At 42.7% G+C, this 21,270-nt stretch overlaps 1 protein-coding gene across 4 annotated transcripts in view; it reads right to left on the reverse strand.

Moving 5' to 3' along the window:
• CTNND2 (catenin delta 2) overlaps positions 1–21,270 on the reverse strand; it is a 953,172-nt gene that overhangs the window by 213,967 nt on the left and 717,935 nt on the right. For all 4 annotated transcript variants that reach the window (XM_057541331.1, XM_057541330.1, XM_057541332.1 and 1 more), the window contains one exon: positions 12,784–12,997. In XM_057541331.1, coding sequence (XP_057397314.1) covers positions 12,784–12,997 — 214 coding nt within the window. The remainder of the gene's footprint in view (positions 1–12,783; positions 12,998–21,270) is intronic.

Consider the following 21,270-nt stretch of genomic DNA (forward strand, 5'->3'; position numbering starts at 1 on the left):
GAATTCTCTTTGCTCCTGTAAGTTCTCATAGCTCTTTCTCGGTGCTTACTTTGTACCCATGTGTCTCCTCTCTCATACTTGACTGACAACTCCTTGGGGACAGAGCTCATACCTACATCATTTTTATATTTTATATCATCCACTTGACCTTGCACACAGGGTTGCTGAGGTATACACTGGAGAACCCAGGAAAGAAAGCGATGGACGGGAAGCCTGCCTGCTAAGGACAATTTCCTTATTTCTCTGGGATTACTGGTCTCTATGATACAGGTCCCTGCGTTAAGAAATCATTTCACAGAGATTCTTCTTCTGGGCATTCCCATGGCGGGGGGTGGGGGTGGGGTGGAGGGGGGGCACCTCGTCGATGGCACCAAGCTGCCATGATGGCAAATATACCCTCAGTCATGATGGGCAGCCCACTGGAAGAGAAAGTCGCTCTGTGAAGATAATTTAGTGCACGCAAACCCAAACCGAAGCTTCTCCCTGCCAGGCTGAGTTTCATCCTCTAAGGCAGGGGTCCCCAACCTCTGGGATCTAATGTCTGATGAGCTGAAGTGGAGCTGATGTAATAATAATAGAAATAAAGTGCACAATAAATGCAAAGCTCTTGAATCATCCCAAAACCATCCCGCTCCCCCCCACCCCCGGTCCGTGGGAAAATTGTCTTCCACGAAACCATTCCCTGGTGCCCAAAAGACTGGGGACTGCTGCTCTAAGGGACAACCAGGAAGGAAGTTTGTTTTGATCATTTCGTGGAGAATAACAATAAAAACATCTGCTGGGAAGGAAACCAGGTGTTGGGCTGGGGATGCAGACATTCTTTAATTCTCTCCTCTCCTCCAGGATCAGGTGGGGATTTGTGTTCGTTAACACTAGTTAATGTAATTTTTGTGATAATTGTAGAACAAATAGAGCAAACTCTCAAATATAATTAGGGAAAAGTGCTTCTAATTAACTTGTAACTCGTGGGTTGCAAAGTAGAGCCACAAATCAGTTATGCACTGTCAGACCTAACAAGTAAAACACACTGTACATTTCCATCCAGACAAATAAACAAAGCAAGACACGGTGGCCCTGGCAATACTTTCCTTTGAACCTTCCGACGTGCTGGCGTGCTCTGAAACTTAATTGTAGGTAAGCATGGGTATGTTTCACGTCATCAGCAACCAGTGATCATGGCAGTGAAAAATGAAGACAACCTCAGACAGTCTGGGAACATCCAACACGTTACCTCAGCAGCATGGAAAATGGGGTGCACTCATGCAATAGGCTCAGATGGGTGCACAGAGGTCCTGAGGAAACCCCAAAAGGTTATGCAGGGAAGTAGAGGGCTGTGACAGTGGCAAGCCCCATCCCAGCTCACAGTACCAGCAACAACAGTTGCTTACTGCAGGCTGTAAGTTAGGGAACTGTTATAGGCCATTTCTGCTATGTTTGTTAGAAGTCACCCCACTGTTTCTCTCGCACATGGGCAAGCACATTAGAATAAGCGGTAACCTCAAATTCTTTCTAATTTGCAAAAAAATGCTAAATGAGCCACATGTTTTCATAACTCAGTTACTATTAGCAACAAACTGTTCTGGCATCTCTCAAATTACGTCCATGCCTCCTAACCCACAGTGGTAACTGTTGGCCTGGAGAGAATAGAAAGTGATACTCCTGAAACATCCATGATCATGAGAACTGCTGTCGGATTTTATTAAAAACGTGGAGTCCCAGGCTATTACCATAGAGATCCTGGGCCTGGAAATCTGTATTTGATTGCTGGGGGTGGGGATTGGGAAATCATTGCTGTAAAGCAAACAGGCACTGGAAATAGAGGACCAGGCATGTACCAGAGCCCAGCGGTGACACAGAGCAACTCCTTTAATTCCAGGCTCAGGCGACCCAGCACAATGATTGGTAAGTGGTGGGTATTGAGGAATGTTTGTTCATCCCTTTCGGGGACACAAGAATGCAGAGAATACCCTGATTCTTAGGTTAGGCACGTTGAGGAGCAGGAAGAATGTAATACACAGGAAATAATGTGACATGACAGCTTTAGATACATTCACTGGTGTTCTACCCTATGGAACGTGTAATAAAGAAGGGTTGTAGAACTGATTTACAGTCAACGTCTTATCTTACCATAACATAAGGAAGCATAAACTCCTTTAAAACACTGTATATCAAAATGTCTTGCTCATTGGAACACGGGTGCCACTATCTTGGTCGTTAATAAGAGAGCCACTCCCTAAAGAATGTGATCTATGCTGGGAAGAAGGCTGGGTTTCTAAAGACTATGGGACACAGCTGTGTCATCACCTACAACCTTCAGACTTCATTTACGGGAGAGAGAAAGAAACGTCCATCTTAGTGAACACAGCTTTATTTGGGGCTTTTCATTTTTTTAAGCTGAGCTTCATTCCAAGTAATAAATTCCCATCACTTTCTGATCTCCTTAGCCTGCTTCACTTTTCATCACGGTACTTGCCACTCCCTGAAATTATAGGTTTATTATCTGTCTTGTCCACTGCAACATAAGCTCTATGGGGGCAGGCCTCTGAGTTCCTAGCTTGAAACATTCTGCAATGGTTATGTTGATGCATATTGAAATCACACTTAAAGTCTTGCTATAGTTCACTTCTTTACCTTGAAATCAACTGAAATCCACGATCTCTCCCAACTGTACCCTTTTTTTCTCTCTTTCTCCATCCAGCTCCATCCAGCTCCCTGGAGCACAGGTACCACCATCTTGGCCATTAGGAGGAGCGCCATACCCTAGAGATGGTCTCTGGCTAGAAGGTACCTGGGTACTTATTCCTGTATCCCAAGCACCTAAACCTCACTGCCACATAGTAGACACTCCACAAGCATTTGTTTAATGAATAAATTAGACCCACGGCCTACAGACCTCCTTCAGTCTCTAGGACTAAGAGTAGGGGTGGGCAAGAAGTTAATGGTCTTAATTTCCTAATTTGATTAGGTCTGGTTGGAGAGGAAATCAGAAATCAGAACTAGTGCTGAGGTTTGTTTTTGTCTTTTGGATATATATATATTTGGATATAATTGGGCAATCGACTATAGAGAGAGGTAACCCTTAAAATGGTTAAAACGACAGAGGATAAGAGCAGACATCTCTATAAAAAATGTGTGAGATACAAAGTTGGTTAGGAGATGAGCTGGGGTCAAGAGGCAGACGAAGCACAAACACTGATTTCTTCTCGCCTTCAGGGATCCATTAGAATTCACAGCAATGGGTTGGTGGGGAAGGAGTCTTCCCCAGGGCTGTTGTTTCCTTTCTCTGAATGGAGCCCAATTAATGTAAAACACCACAACCCTCACTCATTCTTCCCCAGGAGTGCAGGGGACTGATTCAAATAGTCAGTGGGCACGCGGGGCTTGGATCAGCTCCGTCCTTCTTCCTCTCGGGAATGAGTGGCCACGGGGAACTCTGGTTCCCCTGGGCTCCACGGGATGGGTCCCTGGAGGCTGGTGGCGGGGGAGGAAGGCTGCCCTGGCCCCTCTGCAGCCTGTGCGTTGGTGGATACCTTTGCCTAATTCTGAGCTTCTGGATTAGCAAACCTGCTGCGCAAACAAACGTGCAGCCTGGTGCAGGCCTCCAACCTGACCCCTTAGAGTAAGGAGTTGATGAGGTGGCTTCCCTCTTTACTGCCTTCAGAACTTGGCTGTGGAAGAGACGGGGTAATAGAGGGTCCCCCGAACTACGACCTGGGTGCCAGCCACTTGCTTTTGTGTATAATGTTTTATTAAAACACAGCCACGCCCATTTGTTTACGTATTGTCTACAGCTGCTTTCACCCGGTATTAGAACTCAATAGTTGTAGCAGAGACTCTGTGGCCTACAAGCTAAAACAGTCACCATCTGGCCCTTTACAGAAAAAGTTTGCCAACTCCTGTTCTGGAATCTAGAGGAATGTTAGAAAAGCACGTCGCTACTAGAGTGCTTTCAGGTTCAAGGGCAAAGGGAAAGTCAAAGGAACGCAGAACTCAATTCCAGCAAGCAATGCTCTCCCTACACACGCTAGGAAGCAGAGTGTCCAACCGAGGAAGCCGGTGTAACAGGTGGAAACTCAACTGAGTTCTCCTGAAAGGTATGGGGCATGAGCAGAGGCGAATGCTTCGCAGACATGCATCCCATCAAAGCGGTTAAAAGGAAGACGTGGATCTCAGGGCCCAGAACACGAACAGAGACAGAGACTTGAGGAGCACAGAGCAGAGGTGCTCCTGGAAGCACCCTTTTCAGCGACATCAACAGTGTCTTCAGGGACTTCCCTGGCGGTCCAGTGGTTAAGACTTCCCTTTCCAATACAGGGGGGTGAGGGTTCGATCCCTGGTCAGGGAGCTAAGATCCCACGTGGCTCGTGGCCAAAAAGCAAAACGTAAAACAGAAGCAACATTGTAACAACTTCAATAAAAACTTTAAAAATGGTCCACATCAAAAAAAAAAAAAAACTTAAAAAAAAAAAAGAAAGAGTGTCTTCAGTCTGGGAATCTTTGGAGGGTGATTCCGCACCCTGCCTGGGGCTAGGCGAGTTCACAAAGTACACAGCAGGGAAAGAGCTGTGTGGCGCAGGGTTGAGAGACATCTGTGAACAAGCGAGCGCGGAAGGCATGTCATCAGACGGCACGCACGCCCTCGGCGCAGAGCTGAGACACCCAACTCCCAAAGAGGAAATGAACAGTCAAAGGTTGCATGCACGTAGGAAGGGAAAGGAGTCCCCCTCTGATGACGCGTGCTGTGGTGGGTCTGTGCTGTGTCACCCCGCAGAGCTGCAACCACGCCTCCCAGAAGTCCCGTCCCTGCACGTTCCAGGCTGAGGGCGGCAGGGGAGCAATCTGCAGGCAACCTGGAAGGTTCGGGGAAGCAGCAGGCGGCGAGCTCTGGAGGCTGGGGGGCACCGTGCTTCCCCACGTCCTGGGCCAGGCAAAGGGCTATGGCAAAGGGCGGCAGCTGTCGTGCGTCTCTCATGTAGCCAGTGTGAAGCCGAGGAGAGGCAGAAGAGGGTGCCAGGCTGTCCTCACGGGTGCCCGCTGGCCCTCGCTCTCCCCTGCTTCACATTCAGCTTTCCTTCCTCATCTTTACCTGCCGACCTACGTCAACTTCAGCCCCAGCGCCAGACACAGAGGTACAGCCTTCCGCAGACTTCTTCACCAGCTCCTGCTGGGATGTCAGGTCTCGTTCTGATAATGAATCCCTTTCTCCATACCACTCAGTCTGCTCATGCTTCTCTGCTCAAACCCCAGCTGACACACCTGGTGAAGGCATTTAAATGTTCCAAGAGGGCAACGACGTATACAATTCCAATTTCCCAAAGAGGGGACTATATGCATGAATGCATAACACCTAGATTAACCTTTTGCTGGGATTTTTTTCTCCTGAGTCAATTTAAGTTCACCCATTGTGGGCTCTGGAAGCCGGTACCACCAGACTGGCCTCATCGGACTCACTGAATCCAAGGAGATCTTCATTTACTCATCTTTCCTCTGATACTGTGGCTGGCAAAATAATGGTCCTCCAACAATGTCCACACCCTAATCCCCAGAACCTGTGAATACGTTACCTTATATGCCAAAAGGGACTCTGAAGCTGCGATTAATTTAAGGATCTTGAGATGAGGAGAGGCTCCTGGAGATGCCGGTGGGCCCAATCTAGTTACGTGGGTCCTTAAAAGCAGAGGACCATTCCAGGCAGCAGTCATGGGAAATGTGACTGTGGAAGACTCACCAGTGATGCCATGTTGCCAGTTTTGAAAGTAGAGGAAGTGGGTCACAGTTAAGGGATGTGGATGGCCTCTAGAAGCTGGAAAAGGCAAGGCCTGTCCCCCCTAAAGTCTCCAGAAAGGAACACAGTCCTGTTGACACCTTGCTTTTAGCCATTTTAGCCCAGTGAGACTTGTGTTGGACTTCTAACCTCCAGAACTGGAAGATAATAAATTTGCATTGTTTTAAGGGTTCAATTTGTGGAAATTTGTTGTAGTGGCAATAGGTAATCAATACGGACTTCAGTAAGTGACTGCCATGGTCTTGACTCTGGCTGGTCCTGGGTACCCACCTGTGTCTGGGATAACCGTTCTTGAGGGCCGAGGGTGGCTTCTTTCTTAAAGGTGATGGGCACACGCCAGGGTTCACATCCTTAAACAGTGAGATGAGTGGGAGCTGGCACTGAAATAATGCATCTTCTGAGGCCCCTGAAAATATGTCACCAGTTCCAGTGTGAGGTAGCCCCTGTTGCTGAAGAAACCAAACCCCAGAGAACCCTTCTGGCAGAGACTATGTAGAATAAAGAAGTTGGGGAGGATGGTTTTTACACTTTAGTTAACTTAAGAATCGTGGTCTTTGAACTTTAAGTTAACAATGGCAAGAGATATTGATTTTTTGGCTTTAATTCCTTTGAACTTTAATGTCTTTGGACTTCCAACATGAAAGTGGATTTAAACTTTGATTTTTAATTTCTCCTTGGGAATTTGGTATTTGGTGGGGATTATATTAAAATTCAAAGCATCTCTACATTGCTGGCATTTCATTACTTGAATGTCTCTGTTCATTTTTATCTTTATGATGATGCTTAACATTATTGCAAAACCTCTGATATGCTATGTTGGATAACATGGCTGGACATTATTTGGGATAAAAATAAATCTGGGTTTTAATTTTAAATCTTGGGAAGACCGTGACCCCGGATTGACTTAAATAATGTGCTATTCTGACCCATTTCAGTACCGCTTGGTATAATTTATAAAATGCCCACCAGGAGTCCCAGGTGAAGACCAAAAAGCCCCAGGAAGATGGAAGAAAGGCTACTTTGACAAAATGCTTGCCTCCTGCATTGGAGAGATGAGCCATGCCTCTGGCTGATCATAGAAATAAAATAAGAGAAAAAAAAAAAGGCTGGAGGATGTTAGTGGGGAAAATGCTTCTCCTCTGTTCCAATGTCTCCTTCCATAAAGGGTATTTGTGACACCCCAGAGTTCTTTTGAAATAGTAAGCCCACTGGCTAACAGACACAGAGTAGTGCCTCCAACCTGGCTTCCATCGGCAGTAGAGATAATATTTAGTAATATTTACACTTTGTCTATCAGACTTATGGTTTTGGAGGCTAGAAATCCAAGATCAAGGTGTCAGCAGGCTTGGTTCCTTCTGAGGCTGTGAGGGAGAATCTGACCATGCCTTTCTCCCGGCTTCTGGTGGTTTACTGGGAATCTTTGGTGCTCCTTGGCTTGTAGAAGTATCACCTCGATCTCTGCCTTCATCTTCACATGGCATTCTCCCTGTATGTGTCTGTGTCCAAATTTCCTTTTCTCATAAAGACATCAGATATATCAGAGTAGGGGCCTATCCTACTCTAGCATCCTAACTTAACTAATTACATCTGAGTCACGTTTTGAGGGTCTATGGGTTAGGACTTCAACATATGAATTTTGAGGGCATATAACTCAACTCTGGAGCCCTTCGGAGACTAAGCATTAAATCAAATGACCTAATGCTAGTAAGTAAAATAGTTAAACTGAGGCCTGTCTCCTTAATTAAAAGAAAAGACTATTTGGGTACACGAAGCATAAAATGAAAAAATATACTCTGCTCTTGGAGAAGTAGAACTCTTAAGGACACTTGCTTTCAACCGAAATAAAACTTATTTATTAAGTTTTATGGTTTAATAAAGATTGTTTTATTATGATTTGTAAAGCATTCTGAAATCTTTAGTTGGGCATTTCAGAATTTAGGTTATTTCCATCTTTAGGGAGAGAAAAATTGCATTAGTCAAGCCCAAAGAACAGGCAGCAGTTCTAATCAAGGTTTATTTGCTTAGGAACATTTCAAGTAATGGCCAGAATAAAATAGCTTCAACTGGATTTAAATAAAATTCTGATCATCATCTCACAGTAATTATTGCATAGGAAGAAAATTATTTATTGCAAGGCCTAACAGGCAGTGGCAAAATATATTCTGCTATGAATAGATACTGAAGTGCAAACAGGCAGCTGTTTTTTTTTAAGCAAGCATGGTTAGGTGTTGAATGTAAATGCATGTAAATACCTCAATTTTTAACATTTTATTATTGTTCAGACTGTTTGCCAAGGAATACTCAGTAAATAATGTAAAGTTCTGCAAAGTCATTTAGTTCTTTTAGTCTTTTATTGTTTATAATTTGTTCCTCTCGATCCTTCTGGATATAGAGCTTAAGTCTAATCTAAAGTCTGGTTTATAAACATGCTTTATTTTTTTTTAAATCACTAAAATTGTTCTTTCGAACATTTGTTTACAAAACATCCTAGTTTGTAAATATCTAGAGACAAATTCAAAGCGTCTGTCACCCTCCCTTCCTCTATAATTTTTTTTTCAATGCACACCTGTTTTCACAAATTCACTAACAGGCAGGAAGGAAAATACAACAGAAAAAACTTCGTGTACTAGAGGGGCCTGGGATGTCTTTATTCCTTGCTGAACGATTAGGTCTGCCAGAGAATTACAAAGGAAGTAATGGGCAGAGTTGTTTTGTTTGAATCACTGTTTTTGTGATCCATGCACAAGTCTCTAACCTAATTCCAAAAAGGTTTTGAGGAGGGTCCTTGTGACAACAGAACTGAAGTGATCCTTTTACCCTCTACTCCACCCTCCAAAGCCATCACCTCTTTTTTTTTCCATAAATTTATTTATTTATTTTTGGCTGCATTGGGTCTTTGTTGCTGCGTGCGGGCTTTCTCTAGTTGCGGGGAGCAGGGGCTACTCTTTGTTGTGGTGCGCGGGCTTCTCATGGCGGTGGCTTCTCTTGTTGCGGAGCATGGGCTCTAGGCGCGTGGGCTTCAGTAGTTGCGGCATGTGGGCTCAGTAGTTGTGGCTCGTGGGCTCTAGAGCGCAGGCTCAGTAGTTGTGGTGCACGGGCTTAGTTGCTCCGCGGCATGTGGGATCTTCCCGGACCAGGGCTCGAACCCGTGTCCCCTGCGTTGGCAGGCAGATTCTTAACCACTGTGCCACCAGGGAAGCCCGCCATCACCTCTTTTTATGCTCGTCTAGTTAAGCTTCTAAAACATGGACACGTTTGCCAGGACATCTCTTTTCATGATTAGCAGCCAGTAACGCCAGGGTGTGACAGTTCACAGCAGGGTCCCCAACCATTACAGCAGGCGCTGGCAGAAGCATCAAGGTGGCTGTGCTGGTGTGGGTTAGCTGACCGCCAAGCCTGTACATGCAGATGTCCAAGGCTTAGCACACACCCGATGCCCATAGACATTCAAAAGCATTTGAGAAATGAGCAGCTAAGGAATGAGCGAAAGGCCCGCACTCACAGAGGAAGGCTTACTGGAGGAGAAAGTTCATCACACTTGGGAAGAGACTGAAACCGAGCAGGACCCGGTGGGGCTCCTAGGCACAGAAGCCTTTCTGTGACCCCCTTCCCCGCCTCGGCCCCGCTCCTTGTTTGTAGGGAACGGACTGCAGCTTCCATGACCTTCCCTGGGTCCCAAAGGGCAGATTCAAACATTTGCTAATCAGAGAAGGGAGGGAACATAGAGACAAGGGAGGAACAGCCAAGAATCAACAGTGCAGCATTGGGGCAGGGTGCCGGTTCACCTCAAAGAATATACATAACGATATTTTTTGAGCTCTTTATAGAATTAAAACCCCCAATAAATGGAAGATGCCAGCATTCTTCATTCTCGAGAAGACCACCTGAGGCCAGATTAAAAGGAACCAGAGAAGCTCATCAAGAAGATCGCCTGAGACCAGATGAAAGGAGTGCAGGCTCTGCACACACCCTAATCTTATCAGCAACCCCACCTTTGAACTATGGCTATAAAACTCCTCACCAAATCCCCCTGGGTTAGGATGCACGGGGACACACAGGAGCCCGCTGTGTCCCCTTGGCCTGGCAAAGCAATAAAGCTATTCTTTTCTACTTCACCCAAAACTCTGTCTCCGAGATTCGATTCGGCACCGGTGCACAGAAGCCGAGTCCAAGACTCTCAGAGGAGAGGAAAGAGGATAACACATAAGAGAAATGGAGGACTGGATAACCTTGAAGTTAAATTGGGTTGGCGGTACTAAAATCGTGGCTTCTCAAAGCTCTGCGGGAGCCAGCGGAATCCCAGCTCTCACAGCTCACTTTGGCGGGTGACCAGGGCTGGTGCTGAAGATGAAAATGACTCTCTAAGCCTCTCGGAGGTGAATCCCTTCGCCTCATTTGACTTTTTCTTCAGGCAGTGGAGTCAGCTTTGGCTAGATTTGCATCTTGCCGCTCCGTTTAAATGGAAATCAGCGAGCCTGGCAGGCTTCCAGGCGGCCCCAGGTTTCCACCAGCGTGGAAATTTAGAAGGCTTTGTCACTAAAGACTGACCTGCGGCGGCGATTCCTTCCATGCTGGATTGCTCTCCTAGATGCTTGCCTCGGACTTCCTTTCCTAGAGGGGTAGCTTGGCCAACGTGCTTGTTCTTTTTCAACAGCATCCACCGTGGCAATTCCCAAAACCAGGAGCTTCAGCCAGTCTAAATGTTTTGACAACCTAGTTTTCTTTGAAAAAGGTGAAATTCATGCCTGAAGTTCAGCTGGGCACAATAAGACCCTGCCTCTGGAAAGGCAGAAAACATCTATTGAAGTAGCAACCCCTGTCACCCTGAATCCATTCGGCTCTGATGGCTTGGATGGCGTCATGGCAGAAGACAGCATTTTTTCTAGGAGAGAGTCTGGGCCACAAGCTCATGCTGATGAGGAAACAGTGGGTCATGATTTGATAATGGGTGCAAACTTTTGTTCTTCTCAAAAGGAGCAGAATAAGAGGCATACGTTTTCTAGGTATAACAAGTCCAAGCATCTTTCCTACAGCCGAAGCTTCACCAGGAAAGGAAACTTGTGGACGTTCTGAAGAGTTTATCTGCCTTTGCTGTCTCCAAATGGGGCTCACAGAGAAATTTTTGATGCTGCTCAGGGGCACATAATGAGTGACACCCAGCATCTGTCAGAAGCAGAGCTAAAGGCAAGGGAGGCGCCAGCCTTCGTTTCTTTCATAGCAGCTTCCAATATCACAAGAAGCGCAGGGCGTGCTGCGGTAGACAGCGCCATGGGGTACAGGCACTGCTGCCATCTCCTTTCTGATTGAAGCCATCAACTCCTCAACCTTTTGCATGGGGCTGAGTTTCTCTGGCAATGAGATAAGCCACCACAGAGAGTGCTTCAAGACAAGGGATTTGTGCTGGAGCAAATCCAAATTTTGGTAGAATCCAATTCCTTTCAAATCATGAAGTGGATGCGTAAGTACACAGCAGGGTGTTCCTTTAGCTGTGTTGGCCTCATACATCCACTGGCAAGGAAGCCAATACACAGAAGCACCATGGTGTTTGTTTTCCTTCATGCACGTTGAGTCCTTTAACTTGCAGGCATTTCCAGTTTAAACATGATCCATAAAAATAAGCACAGGTGTTCATAACTTTAATGGCAGGGTATGCTTTCAGTTATTTCACTCATCCCCAAACTATCCTACACATCATAATATGTGCATAACAACAGTTTTTCCTTCCCTGACCATGTCACCCCATGCTAGTTTAGTGTGAGACATTACTATCATAACACAACCCTTGACAACTTTTTTTTCCCCCACAAAGACAATCCTCCACTTAAAGAAAAAAAAAAAAAAAAGGAAAAAGAAAAAACAAAAGGAAAGACAATTGGGAGTCTAGTTCTAATTTAGCTAAGAGTGCAAAGGAGATGTGACAATAATCTTAAAGGGTGTAAGTTAAAGAAAATATGCTGCAGCTGGGAGTCCTGACCCAAGAATGAACAAGTATTTATGACTCTAGCTTCGGTAATGTATTTTCTTAAATGAGCAAGTGCGCATATGCTCATCAGCATAGTTTCAAGGAACTTTTAGAGTCGAGACAGAAGGTCAGTGGAATCATGGATAATTAAAAGATCCTTCTCTGAGAGTCAACCTTTCAATCCCCTTGCCAAACACTTGAAGGAGTACTTTGATGAGCCAGAAAACAAATATCACATAGAACAGCAATATATGCATATATATATAATCAAGAAGAGTGATTTGAAATTCTGTGCTGAGAGCACCGATACCCATAGCCCTGCAACAAGTAAAACTGCACATTTAAAAGGTGAGGGGCAATAGCAAATGACTAATGTTTCCTGTATCCATACATATTCCACAAAGGCACGTGCTAAATGCTTTACATTTTTTCATTGATTAATCCTATGGCTCTATAAGGTAGTTACCATAATTATGTCCATTTCACAAAACTCCAAAGTCCTATGCTCATGGAAAGGCTTTCTCTCATGATCACTTTCGAGAAATTCCTTAATCTGTAATATTATATAACCTGGAGGCTTTTACTAGGCATAAATATTTTATCCAAGAAATTAACTGTTAAGTACAATAGCTCTCTGTTGTTAACCACACTCTAAGCCAGAATATATACCTGATTACCAATAACTCACATGCCCTGTCCTTTCATCAATTATGATTAATGTCATTCTAATGATGACCCATGGGTATTGTAAGATGTCAACTACTTCTAAATCAAATGACAAAGACTGAAATACGGTCATAGAATTTTAGGAGGGTTATGTTTACTGGATGCTAGTTATTTAATATGACCCATCTACCGGCGTGACACCTGGTACCCTTTCATTCACGTTTGTTATTTACAGAGACACATCGGGACGACTGGTGTTATTAGCTCTCAGAGAGGCCGGGACCATAATACTTGGTGAGCACATTGCGACCGTGCTGGATGATGGGAAATTTATCTGAGATTCAGTCATGCCGTTAATAAGGATTCTGACCTGTGACCAGCTCCCGGATCTCCAAGTCGGTGGTCTTGCGGAGCAACCTGACCAGCGCCGGGATGCCGCCACAGTTCTTCAGGGCGATTTTGTTGTCATCGTTGGCTTTCCCATACACCAAGTTTCTCAACGCCCCACAGGCACTACGGTGGACTTCCGTCATCCGGTGGTCCAGCAGGTCCACCAGGAGCTGAATACCTCCTTGTCTCCTTATCTGAAAGAGCAAAGGAGAAAGGAAGGTTGCCTTAGAGAGGATGATTTCACTATTTAAACCCCAACAGGTTTCCCATATGAGGTAGTTGCTATCAATACAATTAATTACACTGAACTGAATGAAGGCCTTTTACAAAGGGAAAAGAAAACAAATTATTGTTCTCTTCAGATTCTATTGCTTTTACTTGTTTTAATATCCTCCCAATAAAAATTCAAATGCATTTCCTTTCGAGGCGCAGAATTTTGAAAAGGTGATTTTAACCTCCTAATGGGTGTCTCAGCCATTTCTCTCTATAAAAATATGCCACGGGCTTCCCTGGTGGCGCAGTGGTTGAGAATCTGCCTGCTAATGCAGGGGACATGGGTTCGAGCCCTGGTCTGGGAGGATCCCACATGCCGCGGAGCAACTGGGCCTGTGAGCCACAACTACTGACCCTGCGCGTCTGGAGCCTGTGCTCCGCAACAAGAGAGGCCGCGATAGTGAGAGGCCCGCGCACCGCGATGAAGAGTGGCCCCCGCTTGCCGCAACTAGAGAAAGCCCTCGCACAGAAACGAAAACCCAACATAGAAATCAATCAATCAATCAATAAATCTTTAAAAAAAAATGCCACATATTCAGGGCATGAAGCAGATGGACGGGCAAAAGAATGCTTCTCACTCCTAAGACTTATTAAATGTAACCGCTGTCTTAAAGGGCTGCAGGATTGCTGTACAAAATGTGAAAATTATGCTTAATAGGGGAATGCTCCCAACCTTTCAAAGGAACCAGAAGCCAAATGAAAAACCAGAAATGACACAAGTCTCTTCATCTGAGAAGACCTGGAAACTAAGAATGTCACCCACAATGGCAGCCGGTCTGAACACTAGGACCAAGTCATGTTCTGCGTAACGTAGGTATTTGATTAATAACAACAGTAAAATAATATTACATTTAGGTGTTCTTTTTACCCAAAGAAAATGTTTTTTTCTTTTTTTAAATAAGTAAATGAAAAAAAAAAGAAGCCCTTGTGCTATGTTTCCAGATGTGTTTTCTCCTTGCTGTCCTTTAATACCCAGACCCATTTCAAAATTTAAACTGCAAACAAATTGTCTAGTTAACATACAGACCATTTCATGGAGTTTTCATTAGCAGAGCTGTATTTGAATATTTCTGCATTTGGAAGAAGAATACATACAATTCACTCAGTAATACTCAGTAATATCTTTCCTTTTTTTAACCTCAATATCCCTCAAGGATTGAAGAATTATAATTTGGCAGGAATGGATATAATCTGACACCTTCCCTACTTAGTTTTCTGATTACAGAAAACTCATTCATCCCATAGATGTGCAGGGGCACAGGGCTGGATCCCCAGACTCTTTCAACGGTGCTCCAGTGCCAGGCTCTCCAGGAGGCCACTCAGCTACACTATTTAACTTTGCCATCTGAATCACACCACCTCCCTAATCCAGCAGTCTTGTTTCACCTTAATCTATCACAGAATCCTTCATAGCATTTGTCCTAACTTCTTTATTACGTTTCTTGTTATTGTCTGTCTTCTGCTAGAATGTATATTCTTGGAAGGCAAGTCTCCTTGTCTTGTTCATTGGTAGATCCCCATCCCTCTTCCAAGTGCAATGCCAGGCACATAGTAGAAGTTCAGTAAGTATTTGAGTAAATGCGGAGGGAGCGTGGATTACTTGTTACAGCAGTGTTTCTTTCTCAGGTCAGCTAACTCAAAACTGAGTAATATTCCTCTTTAAAGGAAAACAAAACAAACAAAAAGCCCTTTTGTAAACATCTAAGAATGTCTCCAAGGGGCTACTGCAGCTCTTCTGGGACCAGCTTACAAAAACATGAGGATGCATGTCTCACACATAAAGTGGACCATCTCATGATTCAGAATATGCCTGGAGGAATTACTTTCATCCATCAACCAAATGAAAACAGAGCAAGTTGAAATCCTCCCAGAACTCATGGACTCTAAGTCCCTAATTTAGAAAATATGACTGTGGTATCACACCTCCTGTGAGATCAGGACCAGGGACAGAGGAGAGGAGAGGAGACCTCCACACACCTCCACCCCCAGAGGGGGGCAGGGGTGTAGAGACAGGCGTTCATGTCCCCAAGGTGCCTGTACAGTCTGCATTGGTGACAGCACCGGTGGAAGGTGGCTAAAGGGACCATTGGGGCAATTAGAAAAAGCTACCAAAGGATCAGAAAACCACTTTTTCTCAACTTACAGTTTGACCCAGGGCCTGCTTGGCACTCACCCAAGAGAGATGAAGTCTATTGCTATACACGTATCCCGTAAATACATCTGAGCTTTAACACATGCATTTTATTTTTATTTCCATTTGTACAAAAAAGGTTAAACTATGAATGTCATTTTCTCAATGTGTTTGTGTTTGCATGTATGTGCTGTACGTTAAAATTATCTAGGTTCAATTATTTTAATAATGATGAAACTATTATAAAAGTGGTAATAAAGCCATTCTTACAGTTCACCAATTGGTTATGTATTAAAGGTAAATGGTACAGTAAATCCATCTCTCTACCTTAGTTATTCTGTATATTATAGTTAAGATTCCTAATTTATGATAATATATTTCCCATTTATATAACTTAATGAATTAAGCTATTAAAATACTATTCCAAAGCTTTAAAAGGGAAAATGTATTCAAAATGAAGGAAATATCAATTCTTAATGTATGAGAAAATGCTGTTTTCAGTGTGACCCTAATGAATGCCATATATCCAAATTTATAATGAAACCTTCAATTCTATTTTAACCCATTTAGAGCAACACAAATAAGATGATAAACTTTTTCATTTGCTCTTATTTTGAGGGTCACCGGATCATCAATATAAAAAAACTTTTGTTTTCTTGGGACTGAATTTTACCTAAGCATATGAGAATCCTACTTCAGTTTTCTGAAGCCAAACATTCGTCAGAGTTGACCGTCACAGACGTGAATGTGATGGTCAGGTCCTTGGTTCTGCCCCCTCCTGCAGCCTCCCCGCTCCCAGCAGGACCCGAAAGAGAGCCGTAGGGCAGACTTTCCATTCTCTTGCAGGGTCGGTCTTTATTCCTTGCAGGACCTCTGGTGGTATGGATGGGTCCAATGCTGCCCTCTTCACCTCCCCTCTGCTTTTCCCCTGGATCCTCCCTCTCTTCGACTTCTCCTGGCATCCAATTCTTCTAGTTTCTTCTTGTGTCCAACCTTAAACTCTTATAAGGCTCCAAACAAACCCATTGTAAACATTAACAAAGTACAACTCTCTTTGAAAGATGATCAGGGGAAACTCTCCTTTTTAAAAAGGTACCTTTACTTCCTCTCCCACTATTTTTCTTTAAAGCAGTCTATTTTTCTTTAATCCTCCCCATCGATCACTCCACATCCCAGAGGCGGGGCCCTTGTTTTGGTCCCCATGCTATCATTCCAGGCCAGTGCACCCTTTCTTCTTCCTGCCTTCATCGTCCTCATGCGGAATTCTTCAAAAGTCAAATCTTAAAAAATTCTAGGTTTACTATTATTGAAACCAAGTCAATAAAATACTATATAATATTATATCCAATCTCTACAAATCATAACAAAATCAAATCCACTAGCAGAATGCCTGTCATAGAGTGCTGAGTCCATAAATATGGATCAGATGAGTGGAAGAATGGTACAGTGCTTATCGTATGTCAGTTTCCTTTTCTCTCTTTAAAAAGTTTTTTTTAATAGACGTTATTTCTTAGAGCAGTTTTTTGTTCACAGCACATTCGAGCAGAAAGTACAGAGATTTGCCATGTACCACTGTCCTTACACATGCACGGTCTCCTCCATTACCAACATCCTCCCCAGAGCCCTACATCTGTTACAATCTGTGCACCTACACTGACACACCATTATCACCCGAAGTACACAGTTTACATTAGGGTTCACTCTTGGGTGTTGTACATTCTGTGGGTCTTGATAAATGTATAATGACATGTATCCACCATTATAGTGTCACATAGAATAATTTCACTGCCCTAAAAGCCCTCTTTGCTCTGCCTGTTCATTCCCCCACCCCTCCTTGCTAACCCCTGGAGAAATCACTGATCTTTTTATGGTCTCCACGGTTTTGCCTTTTCTAGAATGTCATCGAGTGGGAATCATCCAGTAATCAGCCTTTTCAGACTGGCTTCTTTCACCTAGTGTATGCATTTAAGATTCCTCCATGTCTTTGCACAATTTTGACAGCTGGTTTTTTTTTAGTGATGAATCACATTTCACCGTCTAGATGTAACATAGTTGATCCATTCACCTACTAAAAGACATCTTGGTTGCTTCTAAGTTTTGACAATTAGGAAGAAAGTTGCTATAAACATCTGTGTGCAAGTTTCTGTGAGGACATAAATTTTTAACTCCTTTGGGTAAATACCAAAGAGAGCTACTGCTGGGTTGTACAGTGAGAGGATGTTTAGTTTTGTAAGAAACCACCAAACTGTCTTCCCAAGTGGCTGTACCATTTTGCATCCCACCAGCAGTGAATGAGAGTTCCTGTTGCTACACCTCCTCGCCATCATTTCGTGTTGTCAGTGCTCTGCATTTTGGCCATTCTACTAGGTTGTAGTAGTATCTTATTGTTGTGTTTCTTTCTCTTTTCATTCTGACTGTGTGATTCCAATTTATTTACATTAATACAAATGATTGAAAAAAAACTATCAGTACTGAAATACATATAGGGAAACAATAGCTTGAGTTGGATCTGGACTGAACAAATCTCACATCTCCTACTTTCTTGAACTGGACAGGGAATGACTGGAAAGGGCTTTTCATACATAATCTGATTAGACAATCTTAAATTCGTTTATTAAATGATTCTTTGATACATGGTCCACTTTAGTTCCTGTGCCAATAGCTCATGTTTATTTCTCTGCTAAGCTGTGAACTTCAGGAATTTAGATGGAGAGAGTAATCTATATAAGAAGTAAGAAAGTTGGAGGCTGATGAACCCCCATACCCAGGGGAAATAAAAATGAATTAACCAATCAAACAAAGCAAAACTTCGCCCTGCTACCTGTCATTTTAGGTTGTTTACAAAGAGAACCTTCTTAAACCTAATGTAGACAGTCTCTTGGGGATGAAAGCTGGGATGTATGCGCAAAGAATCAGTAAAGCTCATCCAGTTTGCACCAGGGAAGAATGAAAAGAGCTTACATACCTTTGCTATCCAGGCCACTGTTTAAAAGAGCTTTTTTCAATATAAACTCTGGAACTAAGATTATCTAAAAATCACTCAGGAGTAGGATGCAATGGTTTTCTTCTTTGTCCTTTCATAACAAGGCAGAATATATATAAAACCCTTTTAATTCAGAAAACAAATGGTTGGGCCGTTAAATGAAATACAAGAAAAATGCGAGTAATGCAATAACACCCATTGCAAAAAATGGGGCCTCACCATTTAATGGATCTGGTGCTCTTAACATTATCTGCATTTATTGAGAAGAAACTATATTTACCAAATGAATTAGCTATTATCATTAAGTTGATATCAACATCGATGAATAATTTAGAACATACCCATGTAAAGCAGTGTGTGTATGTTAAGGACAGCCTTCATAAAATTTTAATGACGATGATGACGCATTATCGGGTGGAAAAGTTATCAGGGAACAGGATTCCTCTTGGGAGGTACCTGTCTTCATTTAGAAAAATAGTATGAAAGGTTAGTTTGAGGATAGTGAGACCCTGAGGGTATGGGCTACAGGTGTTCTTGGCAACAAATGAGATTGCTCGCCTACTCTGCATTTAAAAGGGAGAGGAATTTGGAGCTGGGATTAGAAGAGAGAAGAGACTGGAGTAGCCTTTGTTAACCTTCTGGTTGGTGAGATAAGGACCTCAGACAGCTAAGGACCTGGGTATACATTTCTCTGCCTCTCTGGGATCTAGTCCACTGGAAGCAAAATGGATATATTTTCGTGCCTCTGGTTTCATGCTAAAAGAAACTAGGCTGGACCTGAGATGCAAAGTAAATTTAAATCCTAGTCTGCAGGACTAAGAACACATAGTACTTCCTCTTGCTCTAGATATTTATGATCAAGGCACAATGTCTGGGAACTGGTTTATAGAAAGCTGACTAAAAAGAAGTACTCAGTGATTTCAGTAAATTTCCAATTAACTGTTATTTTTCAATGGTGTTGGTTAGAAAAATTGGCAAAAAAGATACAGTTGTTTTATATTCCTTATGAATGTTTAAAAATTAAGTAACTTTCTCTGCTTAAAAAGCTACTGGAAGATACAAAGTTTGTAGATCTGAAACCAGAGGCTTAACCAGAGGTAACTGAATCTCACTGTCAACTTTAATGCAGAAATTGCAAGGTTATCAGTTTGTAAAATACATATTTTACCTCAACGAACTCCACCTCTCATCCTCATAGTTAAGCCATCGGAGTTTCTGTATAATTTGAGTTGATGTATGTACATGCAGTTGCCTCTGAGTGAAATAGAAATACAATTCTTAAAGGCTAAAATCTTTTTCGGTTTTATGATAGAAACTATTTTTGAGAATTTTGAGAGAAAATACATCTCTCTCTACAGTTGTGGGAAATGATCTACTTTCTCCATTCAACAGGTAAACCAAGGTGAATTATGTTTCTTTTAAAATTATGTTTTAGAAAGAGGGTCTATTGTGTTTTGGTGGTGCTGGCTATGAAGCTGGAGCAACTGGGTTCAAATCATCCCTCCTTCTCTTAAAACCCGTGTACCCCGAGGCAAGTTACTTAAATGTCTGTAAAACATGAACAAAATGTGAACCTGTCTCATAGGGTTGTTTTTAGGATTAAATGAAATCTGAAATGTGAATTGTTTAACAATGAGCTCAGTAAATATCTGTCAAGGAACTACCCACTGTATCAACTTGTTAAAGGATGTTCTTAATTGACTTATTACCTGGTCAATATATGACTCAACTTAATAATATGCTCATATAACATATGATAGAATCAGTGAAAGGCATATAATTCAGAGTTATAACTTCATCAATTTCATTGAGTGTATAAACTGAATATTATTGAATATGTCATTAATCCATTCTGGTATACAACTAATGAGATTATATAAGGGATATATTTATTCTAGAATGAGCTGTGTGAATTGTATTGGTCATGTTTAAGAAATAATATCAAAGTCTGCTGTATCAATATTGAACCCCTGAGATATTTTGCTAGATATATTTCCAAGGGAAGTACAGTGAATTAATTGATCTACATTTTAAGAAGAACAGAAATGCAATGGTTTTTCTTGTTATAGTAACTGAATTGACCAGGAAAAAAAAAAGGCATTCAAAATAATTTTGAGGTGATACAAGTTCTGGGAAAAAGAGAAATTTTTTTCCTGAAGTATAGAGAGAATTATTAGGCAAAAAGAGAGAAGGACCATGTTTTGATTTTAACAATTAGCCTCTAATAAACATAAAAAAATGTACCCAGCAGCAAAACATATAACCAGTAACAAGTTAAATGACTGTGAAGGTTCTAGTTTCATGTAGATTTTCCCAGATGCTACTCATGTGCCATGATGTAGGATGAGTAGGGGTTTTGGTTTCATCTCTGTGTCTAGCAGAAAGCTCTTTGGTTTTTGAAACTGACATGGAAAGAATAAACAAGTCTACAACTACATTATTATTGTTATTTGAGTTCCCTTATTTTTCCAATCCAAAGGCCCCTACACTCCTAGAATCTTTGTCACCCTGGACAGATTTCCAAATCCAGCTCCCATCCCACCGAACTTGACCTCAGCTGGCACTGAAGACCATCACAGAGGTAACCACAAGAACATATAGCAAAATGGTAGGGGAGAATCTGAACATGTTTTCCCTTTTTAAAAAAATTTTTATTTATTTATTTTTTATAAATTTATTTATTTTATTTTATTTATTTTTGGCTGTGTTGGGTCTTCGTTGCTGCGCACGGGCTTTCTCTAGTTGCGGTGAATGGGGGCTACTCTTCATCGCGGTGCGCAGGCTTCTCATTGCGGTGGCTTCTCTTGCTGCCGAGCACAGGCTCTAGGCACGCAGGCTTCAGTAGCTGTGGCACGTGGGCTCAGTAGTTGTGGCTCGCAGGCTCAGTAGTTGTGACGCACGGGCTTAGCTGCTCCATGGCATGTGGGATCTTCCTGGACCAGGGCTCGAACCCATGTCGCCTGCACTGGCAGGCGGATTCTTAACCACTGCACCACCAGGGAAGCCCACCTTTTTTTTTTTTAAACTATCCTCAATTTAAGAGAAGTAGCTGATATTGTACGAGTTATGTATTAGTAAAA

This window comes from Balaenoptera acutorostrata, chromosome 2 (assembly GCF_949987535.1).
Source record: "Balaenoptera acutorostrata chromosome 2, mBalAcu1.1, whole genome shotgun sequence".
NCBI classification, from domain to species: domain Eukaryota; kingdom Metazoa; phylum Chordata; class Mammalia; order Artiodactyla; family Balaenopteridae; genus Balaenoptera; species Balaenoptera acutorostrata.